The 17483-nt window shown below is 36.9% G+C and overlaps 1 protein-coding gene across 2 annotated transcripts in view; it reads right to left on the bottom strand.

Moving 5' to 3' along the window:
- The window catches only part of DMD (dystrophin), a 1160174-nt gene that overhangs the window by 120724 nt on the left and 1021967 nt on the right, over positions 1-17483 (bottom strand). For both annotated transcript variants that reach the window (XM_059491405.1, XM_059491401.1), the window contains exon 61: positions 9477-9555. In XM_059491405.1, the coding sequence (XP_059347388.1) occupies positions 9477-9555 (79 nt within the window). The remainder of the gene's footprint in view (positions 1-9476; positions 9556-17483) is intronic.

Raw genomic sequence — 17483 nt, forward strand, 5'->3', positions numbered from 1 at the left:
AGGAGGCCAAGGCTTCTGCCCATTGAGCTGCTCCTCCTGGCAGCCTGAGCTGCAGCTGCTCAGTTCCTGTGCTCTGCCACAGCCTCAAAGGATGTAAAGATACAATCTGTTTTGTGATTTGTAGAAATGTAAAAAGTATCAAAAATAGAATATTGTGTAATGTTTTGATGTTAAAAATCTCAAAATAACCCCATTTGCAGGTTCATACAGAATTCTTAATCATGATGCTTAAATATTCTAGTTTTAAGAAGAAAAACTGCTGCAAATATAATTTTGATGACTGCTTAAATATTCTCCATTCTAGATAGCAATAGGAAACAAAAGCTAAGGAGTTAGAGAGAGATCACTGTTTCATTTTACACTATCAGTTACTATGTGATTTCTTTACATGTTTTCATTCAGTAATTCTAACCTAATGTGGTGGTCCATCAACCAGTTCTAAAATGCTTACTCAGTGACAATTGTAGAGTTCATTACCCATGGCCAATGGCATCAAGTGAGAAATAATTCAAATCAGATTACACTAAATTACCATTTTTGAAAGCAAAATACCCTTCAGTATTAACTAAAAATTGACCTTGTTCCATATTTCTCTCCCAAGAAATCATTAATATTCCCAATGGGAATACTACCAAGTTACAGTTGTTCCACTTTAAGATTTGTTTTTAATTCAACAGCTAAAGGACAGAATGCTGCATATTTTTCTGAAGATGTATTTCATCTGTTGCTTCTGAATTAATCTGGGTAAGAGCTTTGCAGTCATAACTTATTATCACAGAATCTTACATATGATAGTGTTCTTTATCCATTAGAAGAGGAACAAATACTTTTGCTTTCATGAGAGCTCAGTGCTATAGGAATAACAAACAATTCTGTGATATTCTGCATAATTGGATTTAGTATTCCTTCAAGAGGTTGCTGTGAAGCTGTCTATAATACACTTCTGGTTTCCTGGATGATTCTAACCTTGCATAAATTTGAGTTGACAAAAAGTGCAGTACTTTTTACAGCTATACACAGAGAATAATCATTTCATTTTTGGCACAAGCCCAGAAACTGAGACTAGCTCTTTCTTATCTTTGGTTATCAGTACAAGTTTACTACCCATTCCAAAAGTAGTACAGGTAAAGGGTTAAATCAACCTAAATGTCTTGCTAGCAAAGACTTTATATATATATATATACATGCTGTAGTATCCCTGTGTGCTACAGCACTGAATAAGCAGACATTTTCCTGTTTGCTGAGAGTAATTCCAAAGTGTTTTATTGCTTGAGCTTGCACAGTGTAAGAACCCATTACCATCACCCAGCTACTTTCAATGCTGTTGTGACTGAAATTAAATAACCACCACAAAATACAGGGCATTTTAAGAGTGAATTTAAATTTCCCTACACTTTACTTGAATTGACATATATTTTAATGGTTACCTAATTTGAGTTTTATTTCTTTCTGTAGATGTTCTAAGAGCTGAGACTTGTTTTGCCTGTGAACACAGTTCTTGCTGGTAAGCAGACATTCTTACTTGTTGGCAGAATGTATAGTGAAATGGTGGCATGCTGGCTCTCTGAACTTCAGTACTGTTTTAATCTATGCAGGGATCTGAATGAAATATTAAACAGGATGATAGTAGTTGATACTACAAAAAAATAATCTTATAAATATTTCACTTTAGCAATGCAAACATAATGAAAAATACATGTATGTTTACTAATGGTAAACTATTCCTTCAGCTATTCAAAGAGTAAATTTGGTATGTCCACATTTAAATATTACTCTCAGTGGTCCTCATTTAAATAGTCAGCACAGACTTTTAGTGTGTGCTATGTATCATATGAGCGTACTTTTTCAGTTCTAAATAAAAAAAAAAATCTTTTGACTTAATTTTCACTAAGAGGTTTTGGACAGAAACCACAAAGAAGCATTGTGTAGTGTTCATACACTGTTACATATATCCTGTCAACTATTTTTTTCTCGCTGTTAGAAATTAATTATATTTACTATATATTCATTTTAGCATCGTGGTAGTTAAAGGTGAGCTCATTTTTACATCCCCATTATCTTGTTTGGTGGCCATCGTGTCTGTAACTCAGCAAGCTGCTGAATTATGTTCACATTTCACATTTAATGATAATAATTCTCTGACTCAGCCTGGAAATTCTACCTGCATGACCTGCGTGACTTACACTGTTCTTACCTAGCATTAATATCATTAATACCTTAATACAAACATAGAGTTAAGAAACTATTTATTTATTCACATAAAATTTGTTTTGATGCCAATTATTTTCACTGCAGCAAAGTATGGATTTGGTGACTTCAGATAAAGGCAGGCAGGGAGAAAAAAGGATGAGATGATCTTTGCATCAGGAAGACTGATTCTGAATCAGAATTTCCTATCTGTGTAAGCTACTTCAACTTTTCAAAGAAGATTCATTGAGTACTACATTTTGATTATTTTCAGATAACACCTTTACAAATGAGAAAATGCTGCACTCCAGAGACTGTAAGGATGTCTTGCTTTTCCTCCTTAGAGAACATACTAAAGCAATATTTCCCCACCATAATCAGTGCATGATGCAGGCTGGCAGGATGCTATCTCCAAAATGCATATCTGCATGGCAGTGACATAATAGAAGTGTTTGCATAACCTGCAAGCTCTTTGCAACAAATGCCACTATATACCTGTAAAAGATAGGGGCTTTTTCAGCTAAGATTTAGATTGATTTCTAAATTATGTGAATTTTTTATTATTCTAGGTAAGACTGATGAACAATCAGACCATGTTGTGCAGCACTGAGGTCTAAAATTGCTTGATGTAGCTGAGAAACTGATGTCAGAACACATCAACCACTCAGCTGAGAAGCTGCAAGGCAGAAACATCAATCCAAACCCGCCTTTCAGAAGGTCTGCACAGCTTAGGGTCTGTTCTTCTCCAAGCCCAGCTGCACATGGGGATGGATTCATGGGTATTTTGGGAATAGAGAGCCCCCTCTCAGCTTGGATTCTGCCCTTCTTAAGTCCATGCAAACATTCACTACTTCCCTGGAACACCATCAGCACTGTCTGTCACCGTAGCACACGTGCAGACCTTTACCAAATACACCATATTTAGAGCATGTCTAACCAGAGAAGAGGCATCTTCAATGATTAAAAAATCTCTAAGAGACTTTTAGTCATTAAAAAAGTTCAACATGTGATCAGAATCAATTATGACAATCATTTTAGAAGAGTTAAAAGAGGCAATTCCATCCTTTATGGCCAACTTCAGATTTATCATCTGCAGCTTAGGGTCAACATTATATGGTAAGACCTAAATAATGCACACCTTTAATCATGAACAGTGTTCCAAAAGTTTCCAAATGCCACTTTGTATTGTGAAATATAAAATCCATCTAGTGCTCATTTTCTTAAATGTCACACAACTGTAAAATGGCAGAAATACAAGAATCTACTTGTTTAATAGCAGAATACTGAATGAAATAGAGCAAAGAAATATAGATAGAGTTTATAATGGCCCACATACAGCTACTCCACATTGCTAACTTCTGTTGCACTCTTATTCTCTTAAAAATGGAGTGTCTAAAACTGGCTGATCAAATGAGGTTATAAAATAGCCTAATCAAATTGCTGGTGGGTGATTTTTGGCAAATTAAATTAGATAAATAGAAAAATAAATCTTTTGTAAATATTCCATGTCTTACATAGCAAAATAGAACAGAAAAATTCTGATATCCATATATAGAATATGCCTGTTGTATCCTAGTCCTGGAGCTTGAGAACAAAAGAATGGCTTAAACTGAACACAATAATAACATAATGCATAATGAAAAACTGAAAGATCACTGTAAAATTAAGTCTACTAACTTTATTCCAAAAGTAGGCATAAAGATAACCTCTCAAAATATGGCAATGTTTTACTACTCTTAAAGACTTCTAGCAATCAGGCCAAGGCAAGGACTATCAAAAGATGTAGCTGTGGCCATGATGTTCTAAACAAGGGAGAAATGGACTGAAGGCATTTTCTCTTAACTTTAAACCTGATGTACATCTCACATAAGTCTTGAGGTTGAATTGGTGCCCAATGTTCTTAGAAATTCACCATGACCATCACAATGGCAAGACCTGTGAAGTGTATTTGGTTTTGTTGGTAATTTGCTAGTTTTTCCTTTTTCAGAAGCACATGTATTTCCTTTGCATTTATACTGAAGTAGAAAAAGAGTTTTCTAGCAATCATGCTCCTCTAGCTAATATGACCATATTTAAATGTATATAGTAGATAAATACTTTTTTTACAAGTACATTTAAATACAATAATAAAATCCCTCTGCTTTCAGAGAGTTCTCAGATCTTAGGCTGATTTGTGTCCACTTATCCTCTATCTTTATTCTACTACCTATTGATATTTTCTATTCAAAACATTTCTTGTGATATCTAAACATATTAAACCATTTTGCCAAAGGACATGGATGAATGGACATGTTTTTCAATGTTTGCTTGTCATATATATCTGAAAGACAATATGATATAATGCATGCAGTGACAAATAAGAGGGAAAGATACAGTTGCTTGCACTGGAAAATAATCTATCAGATGGATGGGTAAAGTGTCCTAAGAGTCATAGAGCCCTCTCATTTTTAGACTTGGATGTCTCAATTAGGAGGACTTGCCCTTTTAAAGATATCTGCCTGTGCAAGAAAGAGCTTCCCTAGCCTTTGCTTTGCATAATAATCTGAGCACTCACACAGAAGGTGGGAGAAGTGAGTACTTGACTTCTCTCCCAGCTTGGAGGAATTCAGAGCCACATCTCCAGCTTCTCAGGAGAGCAGGCTAAATAACTGAAGGAAAACACAAAGGCACAGAAATAAGAAGAAAAAAGACTCAGATCTGAACCTGAATAGCTCTGAGCTTATCCTGAGAAGGAGACCTACGATACACAGCCTACTCCTCTGATTTTTATTTTTAAGCAACAATTATCTGCTATAAAATGCAGCAGCTGCACTCTGATCACTTACAACACAAACTGGTGGCTCCGGCATTTGTCATCTTTCTCTTTCTGAATGAAAGCTGCTGAGGCTGCCTCATCTTGTGTTGAATTAAGTTCTGCTCTTACAAGTCCAAAACTGAAAGGCACAGTGAGGCATCTCCTCTTAGGTATCTCCAGGTCCTAGCACAATGTTAGGTACGAGGATTTAACAGGCTGGTACTGACAAATGCAGGCAGCAAAAGCTCATAGCCTGGGAAATATGAATCACAAAATTTGGCTATGGGTACATCAGCCTTTTAGCCTTGCAAACCTACATGTTCTTTCTGTTCCTTGTATTCCCAGTTTTTTCATGTTGATGAAAGTCCATGTCATCTGAGCTTGAAAACCACTGGAATCTTCCAGTCATAATCCAAAGTAATTGCCAGTTATATGGTGAGCACTGTTTCATGCAGTCACTTCACTGACATGCTATACTTACTAAAAGATGGCTCATACTGGGGCTGGACAGTAAATTACAAGGTTTGCTCATGGTTTTTAAAGATGTAACACCTATTTTTCAGCAATCACCAGCCATGCACATGAATGAACAATCACCAGCAATGCACATTAAGAAGTGTGAGTGATTGCTGAATAGCACTGCAAATGATATTAGAAACAGTCTGACATCAATGCTACCTCTCACTTATTGCATCTCAAAAAGAGTAATAACTATTGTGACATGCAATAGTTATGTGTGGGTCTTCCAACAAGAGAAATGAATCTCATTTTTTGTAAGAGGCAAAATCACAGAGAAAAATACAGATGAAGTCAAAATAGTAAAATTATTCCAGAGGAGTCACTGAAAACTTTGGAGCTGGCATTGTGTTTAAAATTTGCAGATATTCTTTTTCACACCTCAGTTACTGTATATAATTCCCAAATTAAGCACCATCATCCATGAAAGGATCACAGATTTTTCTTGTAATTACTTTGCTAAATATTTACAAGTTTCTTTTTAATAGAAAGATCTCATTTTTACAGTGGTTTTACCCCCTGATTTAGAGAATTCTAATTAAACAAGTCTAATTAAACAAGTCTAAACAAGTCCTTCGAAGCCAACAAACTCACTCCACAAATCCATGATATCAAGTTTTTTTCCAATTTAATTCATTTATCAGATGTATCTTAACTATTGTTGTGAATTCTGCGTGACCTTGGCAAGGAATGAACTGAGCTGGAGCTGGGACTGCCTCTGCGGATGCTGGCAGAGCAAAATGAGTTTGGGGAAGCCTGAAGGGCAGAAGCTCAAGGAGTGGGGTGAGAGAGCCCATTAAAAAATGCAGAAGGCCTGGAGAGAGGCGAGTTCATGTGAAAGGTCATGGCCAGTTTTGATAAGTCTTTTACAATTGAGGGAGATCCAAAGCCTTAAAGGAGAGAGACACAAGTGGATCCCATTCCTTTGCCACTATCTCTTTAATTTACAACCAGGAAACATCTGAATTGTCCCATGCCACACAGCATTGATGAACACTGGCACTTGGTCATTTAAAAGATGAAAGAGTGGAAAAAGAATGTTGAACAGCATGAAAAGACAATGGAGAAAAACTCTGATTTTTAAAATGCCACAAATAAGAATACTTTTTTTTTTTTTTTTTGCTTTCACACTCCTTATCTCTCTAGCTCACACCTTCTTTCCAATCTCTTTCAGAAATAGCTCTATGAATAGCCCTTAGAACAGGCTGTAAGTGCTCAGAAACAGGGACTACCACTTGATTTCTTGCCTCACAGGGTGTGACAAATATGAAGTCCCTGCATCACTCCCCCATTACTTTTGTGCTAGGTTTTCAACAGCCCCATGCAGCTTCAGTTTCAACCAAGCAGAAAAAGACAGATGATGCTATAGTTTCTATGTATAAAATAATAACAAGCACATGAAAAGTTACCATAATTAGCAGATCATATTTATTTCTTTCTGATAGGAGAGAAATGTAATTCAGTCACTGATTTTATGTGACCTTGACTGCAGTACCAGCCTCTTTGCAGAACTACTTAAAGGTATATCAACTATAAAAGGATAATTTTCATGTAAGAATATAAACAGATATTATTACTTGTACCTTAAGATGGGCAAGTGTGTATGGAAGAGGGAAAGTTGATGCTCAGTAGGGAGGATGAACTGATTGTTACTGGCAAATAAACTTGATATTCAATAAGCCATAGATTGCTTATTGTCCTTACTGATTATAGTTTGCACTGATCTTATGTGTATCTCAGCTCCTTGGATAAAAATGCTCTGAGTTTCGAGCTTTTAAAAGAAAACCATAAAAATTGCCATGATTAATCTTTTCACTGCTGTTGCCACAGACTGATCAACTTGGACTCTGTCTACCACGTAAAGAAACCTAATTTACAAGCCATTAAATTCACCTTCATTTGACCTGCCTGATTTTGTTTGGCAACCTTTATGTCTGACTTGTTCACCCCCAAAAGTACAGCTGCAGAAAAACCACTGGTGCTGGATGGCAAGGACTGTGTCACCCTCTCCTGCACTGCTCTCTCTCCCCTGGTTGTGCTTCCATCCATGCAGGGATGCAGCAGATGTAGTAAAAAAGCATAAAAAGCATGTCAAAGCATGGTATTTTCCTAGGCATAGTGATTGTACATGATAGTGGATGTTTTTGGAATTTGATGCTTATGAAAGATGGGACTGATGTATGTACTGGCAGTTTTCAGTGACTGCAGTTTTTAATGTGGGAAGTATGCTGCAAATGTTTTCAATTTTTGATATGGGAAGTATTCTGCAAATGTTTTCAGAACCTAACTTTTGTATGCATGGGTAAGATTATGTATTTGCACACACATCTAAGAGAGAGAGAACAAATAAGCAAATACAAATGCCCATTTTTCTAAGTGATAGTTGGACTATTTCCAAAATCAACACGTTTTCACCTGACTCCTTTTCCTATGGGGATCCTCAAATGGCACGGAGTGTCCAGAATGATGTCCACAATTTGCTGGCTCTAATTAGTTACAAAGAAGAATAATGTCTCACTAGTGGTGGGTGGGCTAAAAGAGGTGACTATCATACACTGATCATCTTTTAGATTGATCTAGTTTAGCAATATTAAGGCAGAATGGGCCAAGGAAAATTGTCTGCACTCAACACCAGCACAAAGACACCTTTATCCGTGTGATAATGCAGTGCAGGTCACTCTAGTCTCTTCCAGACTTGCTTAATTTACCCTACAGATTTATTCTTTCACCAAGAATACACCATGGGTCACAAGTAAAAACAGGTGTGTGCTTAAATATTGTGTTTATGTCACATATTCATAGCTCTTGCACATTCAGTCTTGGCAAGTTTGATTTGCAGTTATGTATATTGAGCTGAAAAAATATTCCCGTGATCAACAATTAAAGAAAAGTGGGTTTGAAAGAAATAATGAAAATAGGGCTTATTTCTTCATAGGATAATCATTTGACAAAAGAAGGTTCAGGGTTGAATCAGCCTGCATTAGTCTTATATAGCACAACATCAACCTTGGATTTGATTTTGCAGGACATCCTGCTGAGAATTTTCAGTTTCCTATTAAGATCTTCAATGGAAAAATGGTAAACCTATTAAAATTACAAGGCAGTATCAGCTGAAGAAAAGTTTGTCCTCCATCCCACTGTGAATGTTGCTGTGCAATAATAGCAACATCTATTTCCAATGTCTGGATAGCTTGTCCCTCTGTATGTAGGAGACCATGATCCTGTGACTGTGTTCTCTTCTGCTGATATAATCTCTTAAATAAAGCTCTACTGTTTACTTTCCTTAATTGAAGTACAATGGAAAAGACATGGCCTTTAAGAAGCTTCACTTTAGTCACTGCCTTGGAGCTTTGAAGGTGTTTCAAGTTGTCTTTCAGTGTACTTCAAAACATCCTTGATAAAAGAATGCGTGTGGAGGTGAAGTGGGAATTTTGCTGGCAATTATATTTTATGCAGAGTTGTAAAAAGTTTACTCTGCCTGCCATTCCTCTGCCAACTTTCCCACCCCAGTTTTTATCCTCTCACTGCTCTGATAAGTGATCGAATCCTAGAAAATTTTTTTCTCGTATATCTGGTTTTGCCCATTTTTGGAGCTGAACATATCTTTAAACAGAAAAACCAAATCTGTGCTGGTTTTGGGTTTTAATCCTTTCTGGGTTAAAAGAACCAGAAACTCTTTTTAACATAATTTTAATTTACTAGCTCTAAAGGGAGCCCCCAAATGAAGATGAGCCTCACAGAGACAGGAGTGAGCCAAAGGAGACTTGATAATGGCAGATGTTTTCCTTTTACTCTGGACCTGGACAATATGAACTTATTTAACACTCCTCTGCACCCAGGGAAGAGAAAATAAAGGAAAACAATTGCAATACAGACTAAAATAGAAACTCATAACAACAACTAGCACATGGCCACAAAATTATCAATTAAATGTGTATGTAAACTGCACAAGAAGAATGGGAAATAAGAAATCACTCACTGGTAAGAAAATGCTGGGAAGTAGGGCCAAAATCCCTGTGAGCTTCATGCAGTTGCTTGATGCGCTCATCAACAGCCACCTGTTCAGAGAGGAGGAAAAAAATGACTTTTATAGACAAGAAACAAAGAGCAATTATAGATCATTTTTTTATTAGTGAACATTCAGTTTAAAATTAAGCAGTTTCCTGCAACAAATGTTGTCCTTCAGAGTCTTCAGATGAGATTAAATGTGTCACTGGAAAAAAAAAGGTAAAAAAAAAGGGTTTTTTCTTTTGTCCCCATCTTAACTGATGCTAGAAGAAGCTGAAAATGAAAAGGCTAATAAATAAAGGTAAAGCAAATTGGCCTGACATTATGTACCTGAAAATAGTATGACTGCTGCTTGTCAATATTGAAGTCAGAATATCCATCTGTAATACCTTTTCTAAACTACTTCTAAAGTACTTTTGAAAGTACAATATTATAAATCAGCACATGAAAAGCAATCTCATTTAATGTGGACAGATAGCCATACTTCAACCAAGTGCTGAAATGAGGTTAACCAGAAGAGAGCAGCTGGTACAAACATTTTGCTGTTCTTTTAATCACTCAAACCTTAGCCCCTCAACCCTTTCCTCAGAACACACCCTTGAAGAACATGTTCCTGAGGTTTTGTTGGGTTGGTGTACTGCATGAAAACAGAGACAAGAGTTTAGGACTTAGTTTAGGTCTAGTTTTCTCAGTGGTTAGTTACATAAAAAGTCTTTGTCTCACTTTCTTGAACTCTTCTTATGTTAAACTATGACACGTGATAGATAATGAGAACTTCTACCTTTAAACAGCTCATCTTTAAAACAATACTCCATTAGTTAACATAACCCATCAACAAACTACAGGAAAATTTATAAAAGATAGAAGACACTTCATGATAACAGAGTTCCCCAGGCAGCTGTTATTCATGATAAAATTAAGACCCACAAAAAAACCCATTATTTTCCTCTTATGGAGAAATCTCCATAACCTTAACAAGAGGGACTTTTCTCCCAAAGTCAACTAAGCAAAAACTATTTTAGAGGTAATAAACTAACTACAAATTTTAGGGTTTCTTTTCTTTACATTATCAACAAAAAAAAAAAATAGGGGGAGAAAAAGTATTCTGAAAGATTTTGATTCTTACTACCTTTTTCCTTTTAATTACTTTTAATAAAATTTTCTTTATATCCTTTTCAAGTTTTGAACCTACTTGACCTTTCTCCTGATCCTATCTCACCACAGGAAACAAACACATTAGTTAAGAAATCTCAAAATTAGTAAAATCTCAAATTAACAAACCAAAACCACTACAGACTGGTTTTATCTTTACCCTTGAAAATCTCAGTGAAGTGGAGTATTGAGCAAGTGGCCAAAAGGGGGTGGTTACAAGAAGATTCCCTGGTGTATGAGTGTCATCTACCAGTCTTTTTATAGCCTGTATGCTAGAAGGATGTAATTAAGTTAGACCTAGGAATGGGATTAGATAAAACAAGGGAAAAAACCCTTGAAAGTAATGATAGAATAATTTTGAAATATAATAAATAAAGCAACTGAGAGGAATCAAGTTCACTTAAATATTGCCTGTAAAAAAAGGTGGTCCATCAACACTGGCAAAGCAGAAGGTAAGTGTATTTTAATTGGCCTAATTGTGATATACAAAACAAAGAAACAAATAGGTTGCACAGGTAAAATGCAATCAACATTTTAAAACTTCCAGGGAATTTCTTGGTTCGTGGTAGGAGGGAACTATTGTATAGTAACTGGGCATGATACAGTTGGAAGGGAAAAATTTAAAATGGTAGAATTAATGAGCTATTTGATATGACTGTGTGTGTTTGCCAGATAACCCCTAGAACCCAAAATCTTTAACTAAGCAATAGCAATTTACTGCCAAGACATGATTTATTTGCTTACAATTTCAAAACTAACGCTATAAGCAAAAATGCCCATTTGCTTTCTTTCCTCAAACCATTTTTCAGGCGCTTTTCCTGCAGCTCCCTTCATTTCTGTGTCATCTTTTCTGGCTTCCCACTGAATTGCAGGAACAGATGTTTCTGTTAAGCAGTGCTTCATACCAGGGACTGACTTTGAGCCTGAGTTCACACCCAATTCACTGCACAGAAAGAAGCTGGGGAAGTCTGTAATTGCACAGAAAACCACGAAAGGGCTGCTTCTGGTCATCAGTAGAATTCGCTTAAGTGCAGAATAATTAGCTGAAGTGCTATTATTTTTAACCAAGAAATGACCTTTCAATGAAGACTAGAAAGATAATCTTAAACATAGCTAAACACATGCAAATAAAGCCACTGGAAAAATGTATTGAAAATGCATATGCTCTTTAAAATGATAACATACTTATTTTGTCATTAGGAAATATTGGTTAATAAAGAACTATATGGCTCTTCCTTTATATTAGTACACGTTTTTATTAAGTCAACCAGGATGGAAATTTTTTTGCTGGCATGAAGAATCCCTAAAGAGAATGAGAACTTCACAAACACACAGTGGGGAGCAGTGTTTCATATAGAAAAATTTTAACAGCCAAACAGTGGTCAGCAAAGAGCATGGGAACCCTTTGGTACACATGACCACTGCCAGCACACCACCTATACAACTTCTCTAAGTGTTCTAAACCTGAGAATTCCAATCCCCTCAAACCATCCATGTAACCTTTAAACTGCACAAAATGATTAACCTGAAGATTTTTAGCCGTATATGTACATCAGCAAAATAAAATACCTTACACATTCAGGGTTAACTTTCCAACTGAACAGCTTTGGATGTGAGCCAGGAAATACTTCTTTCTAGAGGTAGATTTTGTCAATACAGAGAAAAAGAAAACACTGAGAAATGCTGGGAATTCTCCAGGAAATATCACCTGAGAGTACAAAACATTATTCCACTTGGCTCCCAGGAAATACCACTTGCTGATGTATTGGCATACTACCTTTAGGTAAAAGACAGTAAAAGATGAACTCACTTTTGGTGGTAGAGCAAGGAAGATTATTGCAGTCACTTTCTATTAATTTTATCAAAACTAACACATAAATGGCTAAATAACAGAATTTGAACCCACAATAACTCAGATAATGGTGTACAAAAAATATCCACTGAAACAATCCTTGCTTAAACTTACTGAAGGATGTCTCTCTGATCCAATAAAATCAGATTTGGATTTGACTTAGTGACTTATACATCAATATCTGAAGGAGATTCTATCCATATAAGTCTTCATAAATGTTTCATGATTCTTAAAAGAAATTCTCACTGGCATGTAAAGGTGTTTCTTATTTGTCGTAAACAAGCCATAGGTAATTCCCAAATTTTAGATTTTTTTATTGTTTTTGTTTTTCCTTCAAATCAAGTGAAATAGGCTCCTCCAAAATGAGCACAAACACTATCTCTTGTTTGTATGCTATGCTCTGAACCGAAAGCAGATAGAACAAAATGTTGTGGACAACTGGAGCCTTGTGGTGTGGGAAGAAAACTGCAAAATTTTCAAGCCCATTCAAGCATTCACTTTTCTTCCTTTAGAGCAAAGAAGAAAAAATATGTAGCATTAATGAAGTTCTGATTTCAGTAGTGTTGGCTAAGTCATGAAAAAAATACCACTTTAAAGGTACTATTATCAGAATGTAACATGCAAGATCACAGAATGGGTAAAGCTGGAAGGGACCACAGTGGTCATCTGGTCCAATCTCTGTGGGATGGGACTGTGGATTTCATTTGGGCACCTTTTAGGTAAAACTGCACAGTACTCCTCCACAAGAACTGCTACAAATAAATAAATTAATAAATAAATGGATTTCTAAAAAGTCAGCTATTGCTTTATCATGATATGAGAATTTGATTTAAACAGAACTAATATAAAAATATTTTTATAACTAATTTTTACATAAAAACAAACATCAGAACTTTCTGTAATTGGGATACTTGAACGGTTGCTTTTCTTCACTGGGGATGCATGCTTGAAAAGACATGCATTTCCATTATTTATTTAATCCAATGTTTTATATAACATTGATCTTCTTTCAATCGTAACAAATGAAAGAACCACAGCAGTGCAGTAAATATACTCAAGATTGAAGATGGTAATATTAAAGATCCTGCACTGATTTTAAGTGATATTGACATGGTACAGAAATAGCTTCTGCTAAAAAAAATGGCTAGAAAAAAAAATTAGTCTTTCTCCTTTAAAGACTTTGAAAGCATTTGATGAAACGAGTTCTGTTTCCCATCCCTCGGATTCAGCCCTGTGAACTGAATCTATAATCAAGTTCAGAAAAACAAATTAAGACAATAACAAAAGCAAAGCTGTTCCATGTAGTTGTTAGCAATAAGTGCTTTTTCTAAGTGCTTTACCTAATGTGGGGTTCGACAACATTTTTATAACAGCTCCACTGCAGTCAGAATAAGGATTTGATAGATTTATCTTAGTTCTACTACTACAGTCTGGTGTGTGTGGGGGGGGGTGGTTGGGTGGGATTTGTCCTGTTTTTTTCATTTTTTGAGGTTTAACTGAGAACATATTTATGATATGTAAAGTGTTCTTTTGTGTCCACACTGCAAAGCAGGCCTAGATCAAGAAGGAAATATGAGCGGTTTAACTCTCACGATTTTCCTTGTTCTCAAAAAGTACCCAACAGCAGCTGTCGAGGAGTGCTGGAGGTGCTGAAATACCCCAAGATGTGGTGGAGGAAGGAGGCACACCCATCATGTTATTGAAGTTGTGCCTGCAAACAAGGAGTAGTGGCCTCAGCAAAGAGCTATAGGAATGGTCTCTCTTATCAATCCATCAATCTTGTCCTCTTGGATCTACCAACACTACAGACACATAGGAGCCTCGGTGTAGCTGTGGTATAACCCTGCCACAGCCTTGCCCATAGCTTTGATTTTTAACTGAACAAGTTCAGTGGAGGAAATTTCCCCCGGGGTGCTTATCTGAGCTCTGACTGTGGCTGAATTACCCTGTAATGAGCCAAGGGCACTGCTTGGGGGCCTCTCTGTGCTCAGCACTTCCAGGGAATTCACATTCAGTGAACTCGGCAAGGAATTTATTAAAAATTACATGAAGGTGTGCAAGTGGCAATTTTTACTTATTAACATGAAGCAGCAGAAATGAGATCACTAGTTTAAAAAACTGCTAAATGTAAAGAGTTAAGGCAACTGTTGAACGGCTGGGATTCTTAGGAAAAATAGCAAGAAAAGGGAGAAATAATAGAAGATTCTCATCCAAACGGCTATATTTAGTGCAGCAGCAAAAAGACACACAATCTCCTTTTTCTTTTTTTTTGGTCAAAATTTGCTTCACCAAAAGCTGTTCTCACAAAAAGAGAGGGGCAATTTTCTGTATCAATCAGCATGCATCCACACAATACTTATTAAAATAACACTCCTTTAATTTCCCCACCACATTCACAGCATTTCCACAGCCTCCTGACCTTGACTCCAACCCAGCACAGCCAATTTGCCTGCACATCAAAGCAAACCGGCTCCTACAAGACCCTCTTTAATGTTGCCCAGCAATTCTCCTCCCAAGGGCTGAAAAGCCTCTTTCTTTGCTCTCACTGAGTCAGAGCTGTCAAAGCAGAGCGAGGCTGCTCTCCACTAATCAATAAACAGGAAGATCTGATCTGCTGCACTTCTAATAGCTACCGAATCCAGTCACTCACTGCTCCCCGTCCATTAGGAGATAAGGATGGATTTAAATAAGCACACTTTGTGCTGTTAATGAGGAACAGCAGGGGGGAAAGGCGATTGATAGCCATTGTTCCCGGCTGCTGAAGTTCAGGTTTAAGTCTTGACATTTACTGAGTTGAAAAATCGGCTAAGGACAATTAGTTTTCTGGTGAAAAGTTCAGTGTTCTGAAATATTTTGAGAGCGTAAAAATAGGCTTATTTTCCACATTAAAGAAAAAATAGATAAGTACAATGCTATTTGCATGCATTTACAGCTGTTACAAAGACTAAATTCAAATTTCTGGGTCATGGGGGGACTGTATATTTCAGCAGATTGAAATCTGAGTGACTTCATGCAATTCCCCTTTCAGTAAAAGAAATCCCAAACATAAGAAATAGTAGAACCCATGTCTTGTACTTTGACTAGTTTATATTTTCAAATGAAATGAGAATGAAATCTACTATAAATTCAGGAAACATCTTAAAGCTTGGGGCACAGAGCCTTAGAAAATAGTAAATAAAAGAATGATCTCCTTGAATTAATACCTCTACTGTGAACAAGCAGCTATCACTTCTTAGGCTTTTGTTTCATAATCCTAAATCTGTGCACTTTGGCCTTTGTGTATCTCCATGCCTGAGGAAAGAAAGTTAGGTCTTAAAGTTTAAATAACAAAAACATCCAAATTTGGAAAGGATAAAACACTTGTAAACCATATGAAATCTTAAGAACAAATATCTTTAGGAAACAATTCTCATAGGAAATGTTACTTGTTTTGGATTAAAGATATTCTCTCATTTGATATCCCCACTGCTCCCACAAGCTGATGGAGGTTCTGCAAGGTTCTTTCACATCACTCTGTGTTCCTCATTTCTATCCATGAACACTTGTAGGATATAAAATATTTCATAAAACCAGCATGAGCTGAGAATGGGCTCAACCTTTCAAAGGTACTAGAAACTGCTGTGCTGCCTTCCATTCTGGAGCATTTTTTAACAAAGCTTTCAAATTCTTCACTGTCCAACCACATGAATTCTTTCTTAATATTGCTTCTGTATGCAATTTAATCAATATCAACTATTTTTTTCTGCCAGATTCCTTGCTATGCAGTGTACCAATAAACTAACTTCACAAACATTGATATTTAGCAACTATTTTTCTCAGAAAGCAGCGGTACACTAATTAAAAAGTTTTAAATTTATAATTTACATTAGCTTCAAATTCAAACAAATAAATTCCCATTGAGACCCCTTAGCAGATTTCAGTCCAGATGGGCTGTGGCTTTTCTAACCACATCTCTGTACTCTTGGACAGTGCTTCTATATTCCTCCCAGGTTACCTGTCCAAGTTTCCTCTTTCTGTGCAGTGTCTTTTTTGTGTTTGAGTTTTGCAAGGAGCTCCTTGTTCATGCATACAGGACTCTGGGCACCCTTTCTGGCCTCCTTGCTGTTCAGGATGGACAGTTTTGAGCTTTTTAGAAAGTGATCCTTTCTCATCAATGAACTTCCTTGGACCTCTCTTACTTGCAGGGGTTTATTCCATGGGATTCTTCCAAGCAGATCCCTGAAGAGGACCAGGTCTGCTCTCCTGGAGTCCAGCCTGTGCTCTCATGGTCACTGCAGCCCAGGAGTGTCTTTGCCTTTCACCTCCCTGTCAAAGACATCTTTTATGAAAAATCCTTTCCTTAGGATTTTTCCTCCTGAGAAGCTGAGAGGCCTCAGGAACAAAATGTAAGCAATGATTGTCTGCTGCTGTGGAATGCAACAGGTGCATCTGGGATTGGTCTCGTGTGGGTGTTTCTAATTAATGGCCAATCACAGTCAGCTGGCTCAGACTCTGTCCAAGACACAAGCCTTAGTTATTCATTCTTTCTTTTTCTATTCCTAGCTTAGCTAGTCTTCTGATTAAATCCTTTCCTCTATTCTTTTAGTATAGTTTTAATATAATATTTATAATAAAATAATAAATCAAGCCTTCTGAAACATGGACTCAGATCTTCATCTCATCCTCAGATCCCTGTGAACACTGTCACACCTCCCCAGTGAGCCTCTCCTTGTTTGTGGGTATGAGCTCCAGCAGAGTCTCTGTCTGCACTGGCTCCTCCATCAGTTATATCAGGAAGTTTCCCAGGAGCTCACTGCAATGGTTAGAACCTGCTGTGTTGTCTCTCCAGCAAATAATGAGGCTGCTCCCCCATAGATGCTGTTTCTACTTGTAAAAGGCCTCAACCCCTGTTCTGCAGGGTTAGGTGGCCTGCAGCAGACACCCACTGCAGCGTCACCTACACTGGTCTGCTCCCTAATGTTGTCATTAGAGTGC

The sequence above is a fragment of the Ammospiza nelsoni genome, chromosome 2 (genome assembly GCF_027579445.1).
Source record: "Ammospiza nelsoni isolate bAmmNel1 chromosome 2, bAmmNel1.pri, whole genome shotgun sequence".
Taxonomy (NCBI): Eukaryota; Metazoa; Chordata; class Aves; order Passeriformes; family Passerellidae; genus Ammospiza; species Ammospiza nelsoni.